Source organism: Phaeodactylum tricornutum, genomic scaffold (assembly GCF_000150955.2).
Source record: "Phaeodactylum tricornutum CCAP 1055/1 PHATR_bd_24x34 genomic scaffold, whole genome shotgun sequence".
Taxonomy (NCBI): domain Eukaryota; phylum Bacillariophyta; class Bacillariophyceae; order Surirellales; family Neidiaceae; genus Phaeodactylum; species Phaeodactylum tricornutum.
The window spans coordinates 1-17,820 of NW_002238028.1; the positions used below are offsets into that span (position 1 = coordinate 1).

The 17,820-nt window shown below is 43.8% G+C and overlaps 2 protein-coding genes across 2 annotated transcripts; both read left to right on the plus strand.

Moving 5' to 3' along the window:
* Positions 1–2,658: 2,658 nt before the first annotated feature.
* Positions 2,659–4,094, plus strand: PHATRDRAFT_bd1621 (predicted protein). The gene has a single exon (XM_002176203.1). The coding sequence runs from the start codon at positions 2,688–2,690 to the stop codon at positions 3,981–3,983; it is 1,296 nt and encodes a 431-aa protein (XP_002176239.1). The 5' UTR covers positions 2,659–2,687; the 3' UTR covers positions 3,984–4,094.
* A 12,949-nt stretch (positions 4,095–17,043) lies between these two features.
* Positions 17,044–17,820, plus strand: PHATRDRAFT_bd1622 (predicted protein). Its single transcript, XM_002176204.1, has one exon. It carries the CDS (start codon positions 17,447–17,449, stop codon positions 17,807–17,809), a length of 363 nt encoding a protein of 120 aa, XP_002176240.1. The 5' UTR covers positions 17,044–17,446; the 3' UTR covers positions 17,810–17,820.

Sequence of the window (17,820 nt, forward strand, 5' to 3'; positions counted from 1 at the left end):
CGTACCACTCTACGTTTCCTTGGAGTACCCATCCTAGGCAAGTCCATACTGTTTGGTGATAACCAATTGGTTATCATCAGCTCGACGGAGCCACAGTCACCAATCAACAAGCGACACAATGCACTGTCTTATCACAGGGTACGAGAGGCCATTGCCGCTGGTATTGTTGACTTCCAGAAAGTCTTGGGCGCCGAGAACGTTGCCGATATACTCAGTAAGCATTGGGGCTTCCAACAGGCATGGCCTGTTCTAAAGCCTATGCTGTTCTGGCAAGGAGATACTTCAAAATGTGAGGTAAAGTCTTCCGATTCATCAAAGCAGGCCGATGGGGAGTGTCACAATATACACCAAGGCGACATGTCTCTGGGACAAGAGACGCCTAACACTGTCTATGGAAGTGTGAGTCAAGGTGGGAATCGTGGTGGGATTGTTTCCTTTATGTTGGCCTTATTGTACGACCCGATGTATACGCGGTATGACCAGAGTCGTCCCGCATTGGAAGCCACGAGAATTGAACCCAAGGATGGAGAATAGGGCACAGTCCCACAAACTACAAGGAGAGTGACAAGCAGGATGGTTATTCACCAAGTGGTTCTGTGTGGGATTTATACCTAGGAGATATTACTCTATGTGGGAGTAAGATTATCTGTCACATGGTAAGAGGTCTTTCATTTGTATGAGCAGACAATTCTCATGGACTAGTAGTAGAATAATCTTCCTCTCATTGTTTTAGACATTCATTGATCCAAATATTGCATTAGCATAGGTATAGGTCCTCGTATCCGCTGTCTAACCCGTGGGGAGCGTCGCAAGCGAGCTGAGTTTTACAGTCCCTAAGTCCGCTTAGGTGTATCGCAGGTCGTTCGTAATAACGCCCACTTGTGTTTACCAGGTATTGTCGACACCGCGTTATTCCTGTCTTTCGTACGTACATTGGTTGTACTATGTAACATCTCCAATGATAGACAATTTAAAAATATGAAGGAGAACCCGGACAGAATTGCCACAACTTTGTACTTCTGGATATTGATGTACATTTGGTTTTACAAAGTTCCGTCCTTTACTAACCCTTAATGATATTGATTGAGTACCATTTCATAACCATACAATAAATATGTAACAAACACTAGCAAACACAACACAGCTGTTGCTCTCGTCCGTTTGAGATATTTAACCAATATCTATCTGAGTGGAGGATCCGCAACTACCTTCCGGTACAATTCCGATAATAATTGTTGCATAAGTAACTGCTTTGTATAAGCATACCACTTATCATCCATACATTAATGATGCTAAAAACCCAAGCTTTTAGCAAACAATGCAATTTTGCGCAATGTACCTTCTTTGATAGATGAAGAGATTCATGGATGCGTCCAACCATGGAGATTTGCCTTGTTTCAGACAGTTAGACGGACACAAAACCCAGTAACCAATCAACACGTCTATCACATGGACTACTATGAGAAACTGGCAGTATATTCCAGGCCTCTGCAGGCTTTGGCAACTTAACAACAACATGAAAAGCCAAGTATTTTGCCCTACCTCCCCCGGCACAATCTGAACCAGCCATCAGTTCAAACACTCGAAACACAACGAAAACACTACCTTTGATCCCGCTACCTCAGCGTAGAACTACTGGGTCCAATGAACTAGGAAACTGCAACAATAACGGGCAAGACTTGTCTAAGGACCCGAAAGGATCCAGCATACTTTTGTAGACAATCAAAGGCGTAAAAACATAAGATTATAGACTTGTCTGATAGACTTAGGGATATGAACCCCACACGTACCGCTTGAAGTAGGGGTTTTCTAATTTGCTGCCTTTCCAGAACCTCTTCTTGAGAGGGCTCTGTCCACGGTGATAATGAAAGTAATCTACTGCGACACTCGACTTTAGTTGATTGGGTGCACCCGTCGCTTGCTTCACGACGGAGACAAAATTTGTATATGTATAAAGTCGTCCTCTGCAAACCAGTCACCTAAATTTGTACATAGGTAACATTCCATCAAATGAGAGGGAAAATCAATAACTGAACATTCTATCAAAAAAGAGGGAACATTTCGAGAAAATAGCCTCACTGTCATTAGTGTTACTGATTGCGGCCCATAATTTAACCAACTGCAGACTGATGGACGACGATCTGTTTTATGCTGACTATTGATCTGTGCCTACCAGTTTAGGCCGTATTTAGGCTGTAACACGTAGAAGCAGTACAATTTGCTACGTAAACTCGAAGCCCAAATGCTGTAGACACGTCCAATTTCGTGTTACACGACTGGTCGTGACTGGAACAATTTTACGACGGTACGGTGATTAGAAGCAAGGCAGTATTTCCCATTAATTGCAAAACAAAATGTGGAACCTGGTTGATTTTCATACAGTGCAGCCTTAAACCGATATCCACCTACTCTCGTTCCTATGAGATTACTACATGTACTACCTATGGTCTTCGCTTCCTTTCTGTACCTCTCTCGGAAGCTTGTCTCATTTGGGATTTTGAACAGATGGACAAACAATCTCCCTAACCTTTCTAGGCCCAGTGAAACGGCCTAATCTTTTTCAAATGGGCCTGGAAACAATAATTTAAAGCCTAAACAAAGTGAGGTAAAACATTGTGCATCCTGATCCATTTCATAATCAAACACAATCCAACCTTTGAGGTCCCAACGAAAGACAACGAAACACCATGTTTGCCAGATTTCTTGCAGAAGAGCATCTCGATGAGGATCATCACGATGAGGAGCATCACGACGACGATAAGCCTTGGGGCGATGTCATTCTTGCTTCATTCTTTGTGCAGCTTGTCACTCTTTCCGGTATCGTTTTGATGGCCTCGATAGGTCTTTACGGTCGTATAGGCAAGAGAGATACTCACACAATATGGGCTATCTTACACAACAGAGTCATCCCGGCTTTCGGGGCAGGAGCTCTGTTGGCGACAGCCGTTTTCTTGATGATTCCGGAGAGCCTGGAATTGCTGAGTGGCGGACACGAGGACCACGGAGAAGAATCTACTGCGGAATTCCTCAATACCACTGTCGAGGACGATCACAAGGACCACTCACATTTCCGACGCTTCCTGGAAGCAGAAGGAGAACTATCATCGCATGGAGCTGGGCCTACGTGGAAATTTGGTGCTTCTTTATTGGCTGGGCTTCTTTTACCCATGCTGCTTTCCTCTGTATTCCCAGTACCTGATATTGAGGATTGTGATGTATGCGAGAAGCTTGAAGAAAATGAAGCTTCTGCACTATCTCCTGCGGCGGTGGAGACCTTGTTAGAACAAGACAAGGAAGCTGACAGCACAAAACCCGATACTGAAGACAAGACCACAATGGATGAAGGTTGCGATGCCGGTGAATGTGAATGTGGCCATCCTAACCAGGTTGGCAAGGCCGATGACGGAACCGACAATTCGGAAGTCTCACTGTCAGTGAACAAACTAGACAAGTCTAAATTGGCTCTGCCACTCCAAGGACACGCAATCAACCGGGGTCTTGCCAGTAGTATTCTGCTCGGGGACGCTTTCCACAACTTTTGCGATGGTCTCTTTATCGGCAACGCATTTTTGCTGTGCAGCCGAGAAGTTGCGTATACCATCGTCGCCGCCACAGTTTACCATGAAATAGGTCAGGAGTTGGCAGACTTTTTCCTTCTTGTCCATCACTGTGGCTTTGGTCGCGTTCGAGCTTTGTTGCTCAACTTTCTCTCGGGCTTTTCGGTTGTTATTGGTGGATTGATTATTCTAGCTTCCGACCTATCAGATGAAGCGACCGGTTCTATCTTGGCTATTTCTGCTGGTGTTTACATCTATATTGCTGCTTCTGAATGTATTCCTCGTATTCAAGCGAAACGCAAGACCATCAAGGACACTCTCATCTTTGTCTTGTGCTTTGCGACCGGTGCAGTTCCGATTGGTTTGGTTCTTCTCAACCACGGTCATTGCGAGGCTGGCCATGATCATGAAGAAGAGGATCACTAGAAGTGACAACTCATGGTGTCAACCATTTATTAGTGCCTTGACTTTCTTCCCAAACTAGTGCTGTAGTTGCTCCTACGTATTGATAAGATGTAGAGATTCCTGTTACTTCACACTAACTTATTAAGGCAGACATTCCATATCTTTATGTATTATGTTGGTCGGTGGGAGCAGGCACCGTTGGGTATGCTAGAAATTGCTACTTGTAAGTAGGCACAAGTTTTGTTCACTGGGTTTGCTTTGCAGAAAACTGAAAGTAAGCATAGCTTCAGTTAGTATAAACTCCAAATTTATGACAAGCTATACTCCTACACCTGCAATTTAGTCCAAAATCACCTCTTTGGTATGGGATTGCTAAGCAAAATAGGGGAAAAGGCATCCATGTGAACTGTCTGGAGCTCTTGCCCAAGTCCATATTGCCCTTCAGGCAATATGTATAGCAGTAATTCCCCAACAATGCCATTTCTGTGACGGCTGAAGTTCGCCTTGTCTTGCTTGGAAACTATATCCATCACTTCAAGCATACCTCTTGTGTAATCCCAGCCCAGTTTGTTGCTGCTTGTGTCCTCTCCGTGGCGGAGATCAAGCGCCGTATCAGGAAACCAGTTCCTGATGGTTAAGTTCCACTGCCAATCTCTCCTTGCAGTCATTGTCCTTACACAATGAACTCTCCGTCGAAATAGCGTTTTCAACAAGCCTTATAATTTTAGGACTTACACAAACCAAAAGGTCTGTTTCACTAGGATTGTTGGTCTCAACACTTTCTATTGCTTGACACAACAAACTCACTCCCTTGGGGAGTTCTTCCCCTTTCTCGATGCAAGGCTCCACCCAAGTCATTTGCAGCAGGCGCGGATACTTTTGCAACACCGTGAGGGGAAAGAAAAGACCCTGGCAAAGGTCGCTACCGCTCCTGCCATCATCAATGATCTCAAGAAGATTTGTGAAATTTTTGAAAACATCAAAGATTATCTTTTAAGGTCCTTGGAACCATTGGCATTCCCTTATGCCATATGATTATCAACAATCACAAAGTTCCGGACAATCCGGACAATTGGTATAACAATGTTTTCGATGCTATGATCTCCCGCTGCCCTTGTGCCTGCAAAGCGTATGCCGCCAAAAACAATCAAGTCTGGTCTATTATTTGCGCCTGTGCCCATGAGGGTCCGGCCTTGAGTTGAGTGTTGGCTCACTCTTGATCTTGCAACAATTGTCCAGCCTGGTTGGCCCTTTGTTTGCTTACCTTGGGCAGACTAACCAGTCCAAGATCTTGGACAAGGCTGAGGGAGACCTTGAAAGCAAGTTTTACAGCGGTGAGCGTCGGAATTTTCGTTCAAGCATTCTGCGGAGATCCACCACCAAGCCCATACCAATCTAGATGAGTTCAGTGAGCCGTCTGCAAGTCTTTGAAGCGTTTCAAGGCTCCGTCTCTCAAATTTGCAATTGTTGCAGTTTACGTAACTATGACATTGAAAAATGGTTTTGAAACAACAGTGCATTATTTGAGCGAATTTATTGAAAAACAGAACCAGGCCCAGGTTTGTAACATTTTTACTGTTTCTCCAGGCTGCAGTGGTTGTGGTAACGGCCATGGTGGCTGCAGTGGAAGAGGTTGACGCAGAGGTTGAGGCGGTTGACACGGTAGAGGTGGTTGCAGTGGCAGAAAAGGTAAAATAGGGGTGTGATTGACCATTACTACTCTTCTAAAGAGTATGAGTTCATGAATGCCAAGCAGCATTGCCATGTGCACACCTTGCATCAAAATAGTAACGGCAACATTGTTGTCCATCTCCATTCCATTGGATTGCGCTTCTTTTGTAACTTCCCTCCAGGACACATTTGTCATCAGCTCTGCTCAATTGTCAAACAAAATAGTCAGCCCTGAGGAGCTGGCTCAGCATTGGAACATTGGCTTGGCCACTGCCAAACGCACCCTGCATGACACCACACAGCGTGGAGCGAAGAAAATTGTGGATCATGCTCTCATGCAATGCATAAAACCGGTTGCCTAGCGGCTATAATTCGAACAAATCTGTATACTGACACCATGTTTGCAAATTGTGAGCATAAATTGCTGCGTGGGAACACTTGTGCTCAAGTCTTTGTCAATGACATTGATTTGACTTGCGCATACCCAATCAAATTGAAAGCCAAAGCTGACAAAGTGTTGGATCTGTTGTTCCATTGCAAAGGTGTCCCAGCTGCAATCATATTGGATGGTGCAAAGAAGCTCACCCATGGCAAATTCTGTCAAAAGGTGCGCTCAGCTGGCGCCCATGCATTAAACCATACTCTCCCTGGTTAAACTGTGCCAAAACAGCAATCAAGGTGCTGACCGTGAAGCAAATGACAAATACAGCAAGGACAAAGTCTGGAGGCCTACTTTGGTTGTGGGATATTTGTTTTTAATTACAACATCAAGTCCGTTCTTCCATTGCCCATGACATCTATTCTCTCAACAGCAATGTGCCAAATACAGCAGTCTTGTGCAATATATTGGACATTTCCCATTTATTTGAACTGTCTTGGTATGAATGGATCTAGTAGCATGATCCGGTTGACTCCCCAGAAGACAAACAGAAACTTGGTTGTTGGCTTGGACCGTCTCACAACATTGGTCATATGTGTGCTTGTTCTTGCATCAAATGGTCAAGAACTTGCTCACACGACTTGCTTGGACTACTTATTCCCACTGTCTGTTGCAAATCACAACTCAGCATCAGTTAAGAAGCGCAAAGTTGAATTCAACATGTCAATCCACACGCAATTTGGAGATCTGAACCGTGATCATGTCCTTATTGGTGAGCCTGATGAATTTGAACCATATTTGGATGACTCAATGGGTGACAGAGCTACTATGCCTGAAGCTGATGACTATGACCACAATGCATTCGATCAATATGTCAATGCTGAAGTATTGCTCCCTTTAGGGGACTTGCTTGCAACTGGCAAGGTTATTGCTTGTAAAAAAGGATTGCAATGGCAACCCAGCTGGCTGTTCAAATAAGGATCCTATCCTTGACTCACATGTGCTTGAGGTCAAGTTTGCTGACAGAATAGTCAGAGAATATGCTGCTAAGGTTAATGCCAAGCATATCCATTCTCAGGTTGAAAACAAAGGATATTGTCATCTTATATTGGACAAGTCGGCTCCGCCGTCGCTCCCGATAACTTTTATGTCACCAATTGTAACGGTAACCAACGTATGCGCCGTACCACTAAGGGATGGAAACTGTCCATACAGTGGAAGGACGGATCCGTCCCTTGGTTGCCGCTAAAAGATCTGAGAGAATCTAACCCTGTTGAAGTTGCTGAGTACATTGTTGCAAACAAGTTGGTCTACAAGCCTGCCTTTGCGTGGTGGGTTCCCCACACTCTAAGAAAACACAATAAAGTTGTCTCCGCTGTGCTATCAAAAGAAGACACACAACTTTGGTATACATATTCCCAAAACCGTTTGCAAAGCTCTCAAAATTGACCAAATACGAAGACTCCTTTGTGGGCTGATGCAACCAAAAAGAAAATGAAATATGTGATGCCGGCTTTCCAGATCCTTGATCCTGGAGCCGCTGAGCCTGTTGGTCACATGATTTTCAATGTGAAATTGGACTTCACTTGCAATGCACAACTTGTAGCCGGGGAAGATGTAATGGATCCACCCAGCTCAATCAGGTATGCCAGTGTTGTCTCTAGCAATAGTGTTTGTCTTGCTTTTCTTGTTGCTGCCCTCAATGACTTGGACATTCTTTGTGTCAATGCTCAGAATGCATATCTGAATGCTCCTGTCTGTGAATAGGTCTACACCGTCTGTAGTACTGTGTTTGGACTGTCCTGCATGAATCAGTTTGCAGTTAATGTTCAAGCGTTGTATGGTTTAAAACTCAGTGGTACTGCTTGGTGTGCTCATCTGGCCTCGGCAACGCAGGAAGTTAACTTCATTTTATGCCTTGCTGATCCAGATCTATGGCCTTGTCTAGCACAAAAGGGCAATTGTATGGAACATTGTGAATATGTGCTGATTTATACTGCAGCTTCCTTTGTATCAGTTCAGATCCGAGAAGTATCCTAGATTCTATTGGAAAGCATTTGAGTTGAAGCCGGACTAATGTAAAACAAGCCTCCTGATCATTGTTTAGGAGCTAATATTGCGCCATTTTTGTTGCTGGATAAGCCGACAGAACAGCAATGGTCAATGAGCTCCACAGATTACGTTAAACAAGCCTTGAAAAATGTTGAACAAGCCTTGCATGAGATTGGAAGTGCTTTAAGCAATCATGCTGTGTCTCCAATGTCAACCAGATGTTGCCCCGAGTTAGATGTATTTGCTATTCTTGATCCTGATTGCACTAATTGTTTCCCGTCACAGATTGGAGTATTGCAATGGGCAGTTGAGCTTGGTTGAATTGACATCATGTGCAAAGTGTCTATGTTGTCCTCATCTTTTGCGATGCCTCGCAAGGGTCATTTCACTGCTGTTTTCAAAATCTTAGCTTATTTGAAATCTTACAATCGGTCACGCTTTGTTTTCGATGATAATTATGCTGTGATCAACAATCAATTTAAGGAAAATGTAGATTGGACGGAATTTTATGGTAACAACAAGAACCGATTCCTCCAAATGCACCGCAAGCTTGTGATAAGGCTGTTGAGATTTCAACCTCTGTTGATGCTGACCATGCAGGAGACCGCGTTACTTGTTGTTCTCAAGCAGATGTTTTGATTTATGTGAATCGCGCTCCGATTATGTGGTTTTCTATGTGCCAGAATTCTGTCGAGACCTCTACTTTTGATAGTGAGGTTGTTGCGCTCAAGACTGCCACCAAGATGATTCAAGGCCTACAATACAAGCTGCATATGATGGGAATTCCAATTGTAGAGGTTTGTGTGACAACATGTCTGTGGTTTACAATACTAGAGCTCCGGAGTTGATGTTGAAGAAGAGAAATGCCATTGCATATCACTTTGTTTGTGAATGTGTCGCCGCAAAGGTTATCAAGATTGCGTATGAACCTGCAGATACAAATATAGCTGATGCTCTTACAAAGGTCCAGCTAGCTCCGAAACGTCAAGAACTTATACGGCAAATTTTGCGGTGACATTGGCTTATTGAAGGGTTTGCCAATTTTCCCGTTCTTGACCGTCATTCTGGTTGGGACAAATTGCATTGCATCTGTCATATGGCATGCAGCGTTGTGTGTGTGTGTGCCTCTATTTTTCCCATTGTGGTTTTGAGGAGAAAGACACATTTTCCTATGTATGTCATAGTTGCAATGTGAGGGGACTAGAAAAAGAGGAAAATCGCTATTTCGGCTAAATCTGAAAATTTCTAAGTACTTTAGATTGAGCGCGAAACGGCTTTCAAGTAAAATTAGCGATTAGAAAATAATCCAATGCTTGGTGTATGCTCTGTAGATGATATAGCTGAGGTGACGTGCTGGCATGGATGAGTTGCTTCCAACCCATGACCTACTGCATTCCAGCCATGCCTTGTCTTGTCGTGGTCCAAGGAAAGCCCCAAAGACTAAGGGCAATTCCTATTCCAGTTCACAGGGAAGAATTATTCCAGGATATTAGGAATAGAAACTGAGCAACAATGCTAAGGGCAAATCAAAGTAACAATGATACGGAATTGCTGTTGTTGCAGCAAGGACAAAGCATGGGATTTTCAATGACTATCTGTCAGAAAAGCTTTGGGTCAGGAGTTTGTTGTCTCCCCAAGACTCGCCGACAGTGAAGCAATGTCAACCCAATATACATCACTCAATACATAGTACGCCATTACTAGACCTACAAGCGGGAGTGCGAGAGTTGTGAGTGCAGCCTCAATAGGTCCACCAAACTTGTACTCAAATGCTGCCGCTGCACGGTTTTGTTGCTTTGGAACAGCCGTTGCAACTGTTGTTGTGCTATAGCCTTTCTAGGCGTCAAAGGAGACTTTAAATTCTCGTGTGATAAAATCTGTTTCAAAAGCCAGCAGTACTTTTTCTTCCAATTTCCACGTCTCGTAGCGTTTCCCATCTTCATCAACTGTAAGGTCGTCTGTCCCGTTGGCCTACGCACTTTAGCCGTGTGCGCTGTCAGCTGCAGCTACTACAAGAAAAGACATTTGCACAGTGACATTCTTCATGCAAAAGACTGGTGGTGTATCTACACTTTATATGCATTTGCTGTTCAAGATTCCTGGAGTCCTGGCGACAATTTATTTTCTGTATGCTTGGAGTCACGTGTTCACAGTCAACGCCGTGAAATAGATTGATTGAAGCTTGACGGGTTGGAAGCAACTCATCCATGCCAGCGCGTTACCTCTTATATATCATATACAGAGCATACACCAAGCATTGGATTGTTTTCTAATTGCTATTTTTACTTAAAAAGCCGTTTCGCGCTCAATCTAAAGTACTTAGAAATTTTCAGATTTGGCCGAAATAGCGTTTGTTCCCTGTCGACGTCAAGCGTCTGTCTTGTATACGTTAAGACTAAGAGTTGTCTTAGAAAACTGCAACGATAACGGGCTAAAACGTCTCTGTAGGACCAAAGAATCGTAGATACGATAAAAAGACGTAAAACAAAGACTTATAAGCATAAACCCAAGATATAGAGATATTGAACCCCGATATGCTTGTCGTAGGGTTTTTCTAGTCCCCTCACATTGAGACCATGAACATAAACTTGGCGAAATGTGTCCCCTCAAAACCACAATGGGAAAAATAGGGAACCAAATAAAAATAAAACTTCGACACTGCATGCAATGACAAATATAATGCAAATGCAATTTGTCCCAACACTGAACCTGTTGAGAACGGGAAAGTCGGCAAACCCTTCTTCTAACTTGAATCACCATAAAATACTTCGTATGATAGCCTGTCTCACTGGACCTGTTTGAACCTTCGTAAGTATATCCGCTAAATTTGACTCTGATGGTTCATATGCAATCTTGATCACTTTCATGGCAACATTCTCTCGTACGAAATGATACGCTATTGCGTTACTTTTCTTTTTCAACACTGATTCTGGTGCCGTAGTATTGTAGACAACCGACATATTGTCACAAAGAACTTTAGCCGGACCATCAATAGGAATACCCATCATACGTAACTTGCATCGTAGACCTTGTATCATCTCAGTAGCAATCTTTAATGCAACGAACTCACTACCAAAAGTAGACGTTTCAACTGAATTCTGACGCTTCGAGAACCACATAATCGGAGAACGATTGATATAAATCAAAACACCTGTTCGAGAACGACGAGTAACACGGTCTCCCGCATGGTCAGCGTCAACAAAAGCTATAATCTCCACCACCTTACCACGTGGTTCCGGAGCATTCGGTGGAATAGGCTCTTTAACATCACCGTAAAAGTCTGTCCAATCCGCATCATCGTTAAAGCTGTTGTCAATCACCGGATAAGAATCATCAAATACCAATCGAGACTTGTGATGTGACTTCAAATATCCGAAAATATGAAAAACGGCAGCTAGATGTCCTTCACGCGGCATTGCGAGAAAAGATGAGAGCATAGACACCTCACACATTATATCAATGCGACCAATTTCAACTGCCCATCTCAAAACTCCTATCTGTGACTGGAAATAGTTAGCACATTCTGCATCCAACACAGGGGAAACATCGAGTTCCGGTCGATAATTTGACGACATAGGTGACGTAATCTTTGTAGATAAACGTTTTCCAACTTCGTCCAAATCCTTTTCAACATTTGCAACTGCCTGTTTCACATAATTCGTGGAACTCATCGACCATCATTGTTTCGATGGATTATTGAAAAGCGTAAAATGTCCAAGATTTGCTCCCAAATATACCTCGGGCGTCTTAGTTGATTCAGGCTTGAGTTTAAAATGCATACCAATCGAATCCAGAATCTTCTTCGGATCTGTACTGATACATAGGAAATCATCGGTATAAATAAGCACATACTCATAGTAATTTGTACCATCGTGTTTCTGAGCTGGTCTAAGCCAAACATCTGGATCTGCAAGACAAGAGATAAAATGCAACTCCTCCATTGTCGCAGCTAAGTGAGCACGCCACGCTGCCCCACTCAACTTCAAACCATATAACGCACAAACAATAAGTGCATAACAACCTTCCATTGACTTTCCGAACTCTGGACCACATGTTGTATATACCTTTGCGCGAACTGGAGCATTCAAATAAGCATTCTGCGCATCAGCACCAAATTTATCCAATGAATTCAAAGATGCGTTGAGTAAAGCAATACGAACACTGTCGCGCGAAACAACACTGGCATATGTAATCAAACTCGGCGGATCTGTAACATGTCCCCCGGCGACAAATCTGGCTTTGCATATAAAATCCATTTTGATATCAAATATCATGTGACATGGTATCCATGTATGAGCAACTGGTTTAGAAGCATCCTGATCGAGAATTTTAAATGCTGGCATAACATTTGTCATTTCCTTCTTGATTGCGTCTGAGTATGTTGGTCAATCTCAAGAGCTTGCTTGACCAATTTTGGCATACAAATACCAAACTTGTGAGTCCGTTTAAGGTATCTCGTCTTCACCGCTGAAATAATACAATCACGTTTCTGCAGTACATCCGGTACCCACCAAGCAAAAGCTGGCTCATGAAGCAGTTTGTTAGCAACGGCATATTCGGCGACTTCAATTGGATTCGATTCCTTCAGATCTTTAAGAGGAAACCAAGTTGTAGATCCGTCCTTCCATTGCAATAACAACACCCAGCCTTTAGTGGTTCGTCTTATGCGTTTCACACCATGCTTGTAGTACATATCGTCAGGTGCGACTGCTGATCCATCCATCTTGTGATCAATGATCTCATCTACTATTCGAAACCGGCGTCCTTCATCATCCACCTGCGAATATAAGTGTTCCGCAATAACGTTAGCAGCAAATTCCTGCACATTACCGTCTGGGAACTGGACTTCCATAACTCTCGTATCCAAAACAGGATTGGGATGTGATTTCCCTACCAAGTTAGCATCGCGATCCTTTTTACGCGCAATAACTGTTCCAGTGGTAGCAACGTCCTTGTACGGTAACACAACTTGAGCATCAAGGTATTCATCAAAAGCTTCGTGATCCAACTCGTCCGCTTGAGGCATTGGCGGCTCGTCCCCTGTCGAATCATCTGAATAAGTGCAAAATACATTAACCTCCTGAGGAAACACAGGGGCAATGGCATCATCACAGTTATTATAGCTCAAAGTTGCATCAAATGCGGACTTGTCTAATTGCACCTCCGTGGAATTAAGATCAGCTGTAGAAAGTGGCGAGTAAGAAGTTCGAGATACCACTTGACCACTTCGAACAAGTATACGTGCACACATAACATCACCAATGTCATGCGCAGGACCGAGCCAGCGACCTAGATTCCGTTTGTCTATCGGAAAGTCGACTGGGTCCAAATACCATATCCAATCATACCAAGCAAATTCACATAAGTGACTGATATCTGTCGTATCACCTGACACTGCCGTATTCGGTACATCGTCATTCAATGCATAAATGTTATGTGCAATTGACGATCGAATCATACTTTGCAACTCCAGGCAATAATCCCACAAATATAACGGCGCAGATGACTTTTTCATAGCCATGTTAGTCATGCGTTTCAATGCCCTGATTGCAGTCTCAGCTCGATTTAACCACGGTGAGTAAGGTTCAATCTGCCTAGCATGAGATCCTGCCGCACGAACCTTCCGTCTGAATTCACCCTGCACCAATTCTTTCGCGCCATCCGAAATAATCTCGGCTGGAACACCTTCTCGGTGAAACAACAAATCCAATGTCTCATGGGCTTTACCTTTTGACTTCATAGCATAAGCACGTGTCCAATCAAGATCGTTAACGTAAATCTGGGCACATGTGTTTCCGCTCATGACATTACACAAGCAAACATTGTATCCGTATACACACTTGTACGGAGATGTCGGTATCTGAGTTGACTCGTAGTTGGCTTGACTCTCTGTGTTAGAGTTCGACTGGCAATATCCTTGACTCCTCTCTGAGTCGTAGCCAATAAAGTTCGTTTCGCTGCAGATAAACCGATATTCCATCGTCTGGCTAACTCCTCCGGAGTAACTCTGTACCTGTAATTCGACGACTGAGCAACACTCACCAGACATGTCTTCTCCAGTGCTTCGACAAAATGTTGTTCATCGAGTGACACCGAAATACTAGACAACACAACTGATACTGTACTTTCGTGTGACGAAATCATTTGAATGTTTGCATGACCGGATTGTCTCGTTACCAAAATACCTTTGCTATCGGTATACTTCTCCTCCTGACGAGTAAAATCCGCCGAATAAGGATCCCAAATCGGATTGTCATAGGTAAGAGTCAACTTGTGAAAATTTTGAAACTCCTCCGGAGTCGGCTTTCGCACTGGCAAATACGAAATCACACCATCTAATTGCAGATGCAATTTAAGATTGTCGTTCGGGAAATAAATCGAATGTGACAAATCCGTGGGGTTTTCAAGTAAAAATCTTGGACAATCATGGACCTGCACATCGTTTAACCGGAGCTGATTCGGATTTAACAAATTATGTTCCATGGTAGGAAAGTGCAAGGCCTGATGAATAATTAAAATAAAAGTCTCATATGTGTAAGGATGATCATATGCAAGAGCAGCAGAGACAATTGGTACAGACCGGGCTTGTCCCAATGTAGATAAAAATGCAGAAACATCAACTGTTCGAGAGGTTTCGTGAAATATATAAGCGTTCTTTCCAACACAACAAGTATCCGCGGGAGAATCTAACTCCGCGTGTGATATAAACGCACTCTCAAGTGACTGTATTTGATACCACTGACATATTCGAATTTCTCTGCGACATATTTCGACCTGCCGACAACTTTGAAGTAAGCGAGCTTGTATCATCACGACTTGTCTTTGATTTCTTGTCATCCTCCTTTTCTTGAGAATCAACAGTAGAAGCATTGCGTTTACCACCAGCTTCCTGACGTAATGTATGCAAGTGACGCTTCTGTTCAGCATTCATACTCTTGTATTCATCAAAGGTATAATACTTATCCACCATGCCCTTGGTAGAACCTTTGTTGAAAACACCTCTATCACCACGTCCACCGCGACCTTTATTACCACGACCTGATCCTCTACCTCATCCTCAACCGCAACCAGATCAACCTGACGAAATATTCCGAAGCTGAGCTTGATTCTGCTCTTCAATAAACTCACTGAGGAAATTCACTGTGGCTTCAAAATCATTTTTCAAAGATGGGTTAGCACAAACAGTGGCAATTGCAGAATTGAGAAAGAATGCCTGAATCCGTTTCAAAAATTTCCGAACTTTTGCAGCCTCTGTCAATGGCTCTCCAAACTCTTCCAGATCTGTATGAGCTTGCTGATGAATCTCAGCAAAACTTTCGAAAGTAAAGTTACGACACTCTCCATTGTAGAACTTTGACTCAAGATCACCTTCAGCACGCGTCATAATCTTCGACTGATTAGTCGGTCCTAAGCTCGAGCATAAGCCGACACCCAGCTCCAAGTAGGACCACCATGAGTACAAACGCGAGTAATAGACCACACTTGAGCATTATCTGCTGCATAGGACTCTTCTTCATGTGGACATTGCGCTATCATTTCTTCAAACGCATCTTGATAGTCGTTATCCGGACCTTCAGGAACTTCTTTGTCTTCACAAATGACATAAGCCAATGGAACTCCTGTTGTTCCTCGAATTTGAAGCAAATATTCCGCAATATTTTCAAAGGCATCACGGATCTTCTTCAGGTCTTCAATTTGCCCAGGAGCAACAAGGTCTTTTGCTAACTCTTTGTCTTCCTTCTCACGCTTCTTGATCTCGATCATCAAGAAAATACGCGCCGCATTGAACTGAGCCGGATAAGGCCGAGAAGTGCGCTTGAGGTGACGAACATAGTATGCCAACAACACAAGACGCTCCTCCGCAGTAGGTGAAATTGCAACACCATTGCGAGGAATGATTGCCGGGGCTCCAGGTTGTTCTGCGTTAGGATTCGGAAGCGTACCCCCGGGACGACGGATGTTCTTACACATGTCCTTGATGAAATCATCCGTTGCGATCTCGAAAACATCCATAGACGTAATCGAATCCGTGATGGCATCGCGTTGTTCAACATCAACAATGCCGATTGCTTGCAAAGCATTTCGAACTTGAGCTAAAGCAGCCGCCATGGTCAACTTTCGTCTTCTTCACCTGTCTTAAATTTCATAAAAACTTCGTAAGCTGGTTCGACAACATTCAGTGTTCTTTCTGCACCACGTGAACACGAGAATTATTGATCACTGATAACATCACATGTGAACACCACATAAATACCATATAAGTGATATCAATATTGAATACCGTTTGAGAACCATTTCAATAAAACGCGACGAACACCATTTTCATGTCGCAACCCATAATATGAGATATTTGACTGATATCTATCAGAGTGGAGGATCCACGATTACCGTTTGGTACAAGTCCGATAATTGTTGCTGTATAAGTAAATGTTCCATGCAAACAAATTACTTATCATCCACACATGGATAAAGCTTGGATCCGAGCTTTTAGCAAACAATAAATTCTTGTGCAATGCACCTTCTTCGGTAGATGAAGAGATCCATGGAAGCGTCCCACCATGGAGATTTTGCCTCGTTTCAGACCGTTAGACGGATACGAAACCCAGTTACCGATCAACATGTCTACCACATGGACCATTACGAGAAACTGGCAGTATATTCCAGGCCTCTGCAGGCTTCGGCGACTCAACAACGACATGAAGAGCCAGGTATTTAACTTTACCTCCCCAGGCACTATCGGACTTGGCGATCACTCAAACACTCAAAACACAACGAATCACCCTACCTTTGATCCCGTTACCTCAGCGTAGAACTTGTGGGTCTGATAAACTAGAAAACTGCAACGTTAACGGGCTAAAACGTGTCTGTGGGACCAAAGGATAGTAGATACGATAAAAAGACGTAAAACAAAGACTTATACGCATAAACCCAAGATAAAGGGATAATGAACCCCGATATGCTTGTCGTAGGGTTTTTCTAATCGGTCAAGCAGTACATGTGGGGTTGTTAGAAGCCACAGACGACGAGCGCCTATTGCGTATGCAGGAGCTGGGGGTTTTCTAAGGTCACGGTCAAGGAACGTGATGACGCCTGGTGCAAACTACAGGGACTTACATTAGCGAACGTGAAAGCGAGTTATATATATCTGTTGGCCGCGCTCTTGCTTCAAAATTGCGACCTTCCTTCCGCAAGAAAGGTTTACGGCCCTGCTGGATCACTGGGCATACGATGGCAGGTGCCTTGAGGTAGGCACACGGCAGTGGACGACGAAGATTTCAACAGCGGCTCACGACAAAGACCTCGAGGCCGACAATGTTTTGCTGCCGTCGCGATTCGGGATCCCATCGTCTGGATGGCCTCCATGTGTTGACAACCATACGCCATGAGATGGCAGCCAAGGAAGGATGCCAACGGTACGGCACACTGTCCACATTTCGTGGTGAAGGAAAAGGACGGAACCAACCACTCGGTCCTGTTTCATGTGCGATACTCCAATGTTACTCGGCATTACGAGAGCATGGTCCACCATTGGTGCTCCGTAGACCACACTGCCACAGCACTATTTGAACCTCAACCTCTCTTGTTCGAACTATTCAACATAGTGCTGCAAATGGATATTGAGGAGTTCACACCTTCCGTCTCCCAAGTCTTGGCACAGCTACTAGAGTATCGCCCTAATGGCTTGGATACGGCCTACCAAGCACTCTTTCCCCCGTTGCTGACCCCGGCCGGGTCTTTGGGATAAGCGTGGAAATG

Coding starts and splice junctions, on each gene's coding strand:
- PHATRDRAFT_bd1621 (XM_002176203.1), top strand. CDS start 2,688: ATGTTTGCCAGATTTCTTGCAGAAGAGCATCTCGATGAGGATCATCAC.
- PHATRDRAFT_bd1622 (XM_002176204.1), top strand. CDS start 17,447: ATGAGATGGCAGCCAAGGAAGGATGCCAACGGTACGGCACACTGTCCA.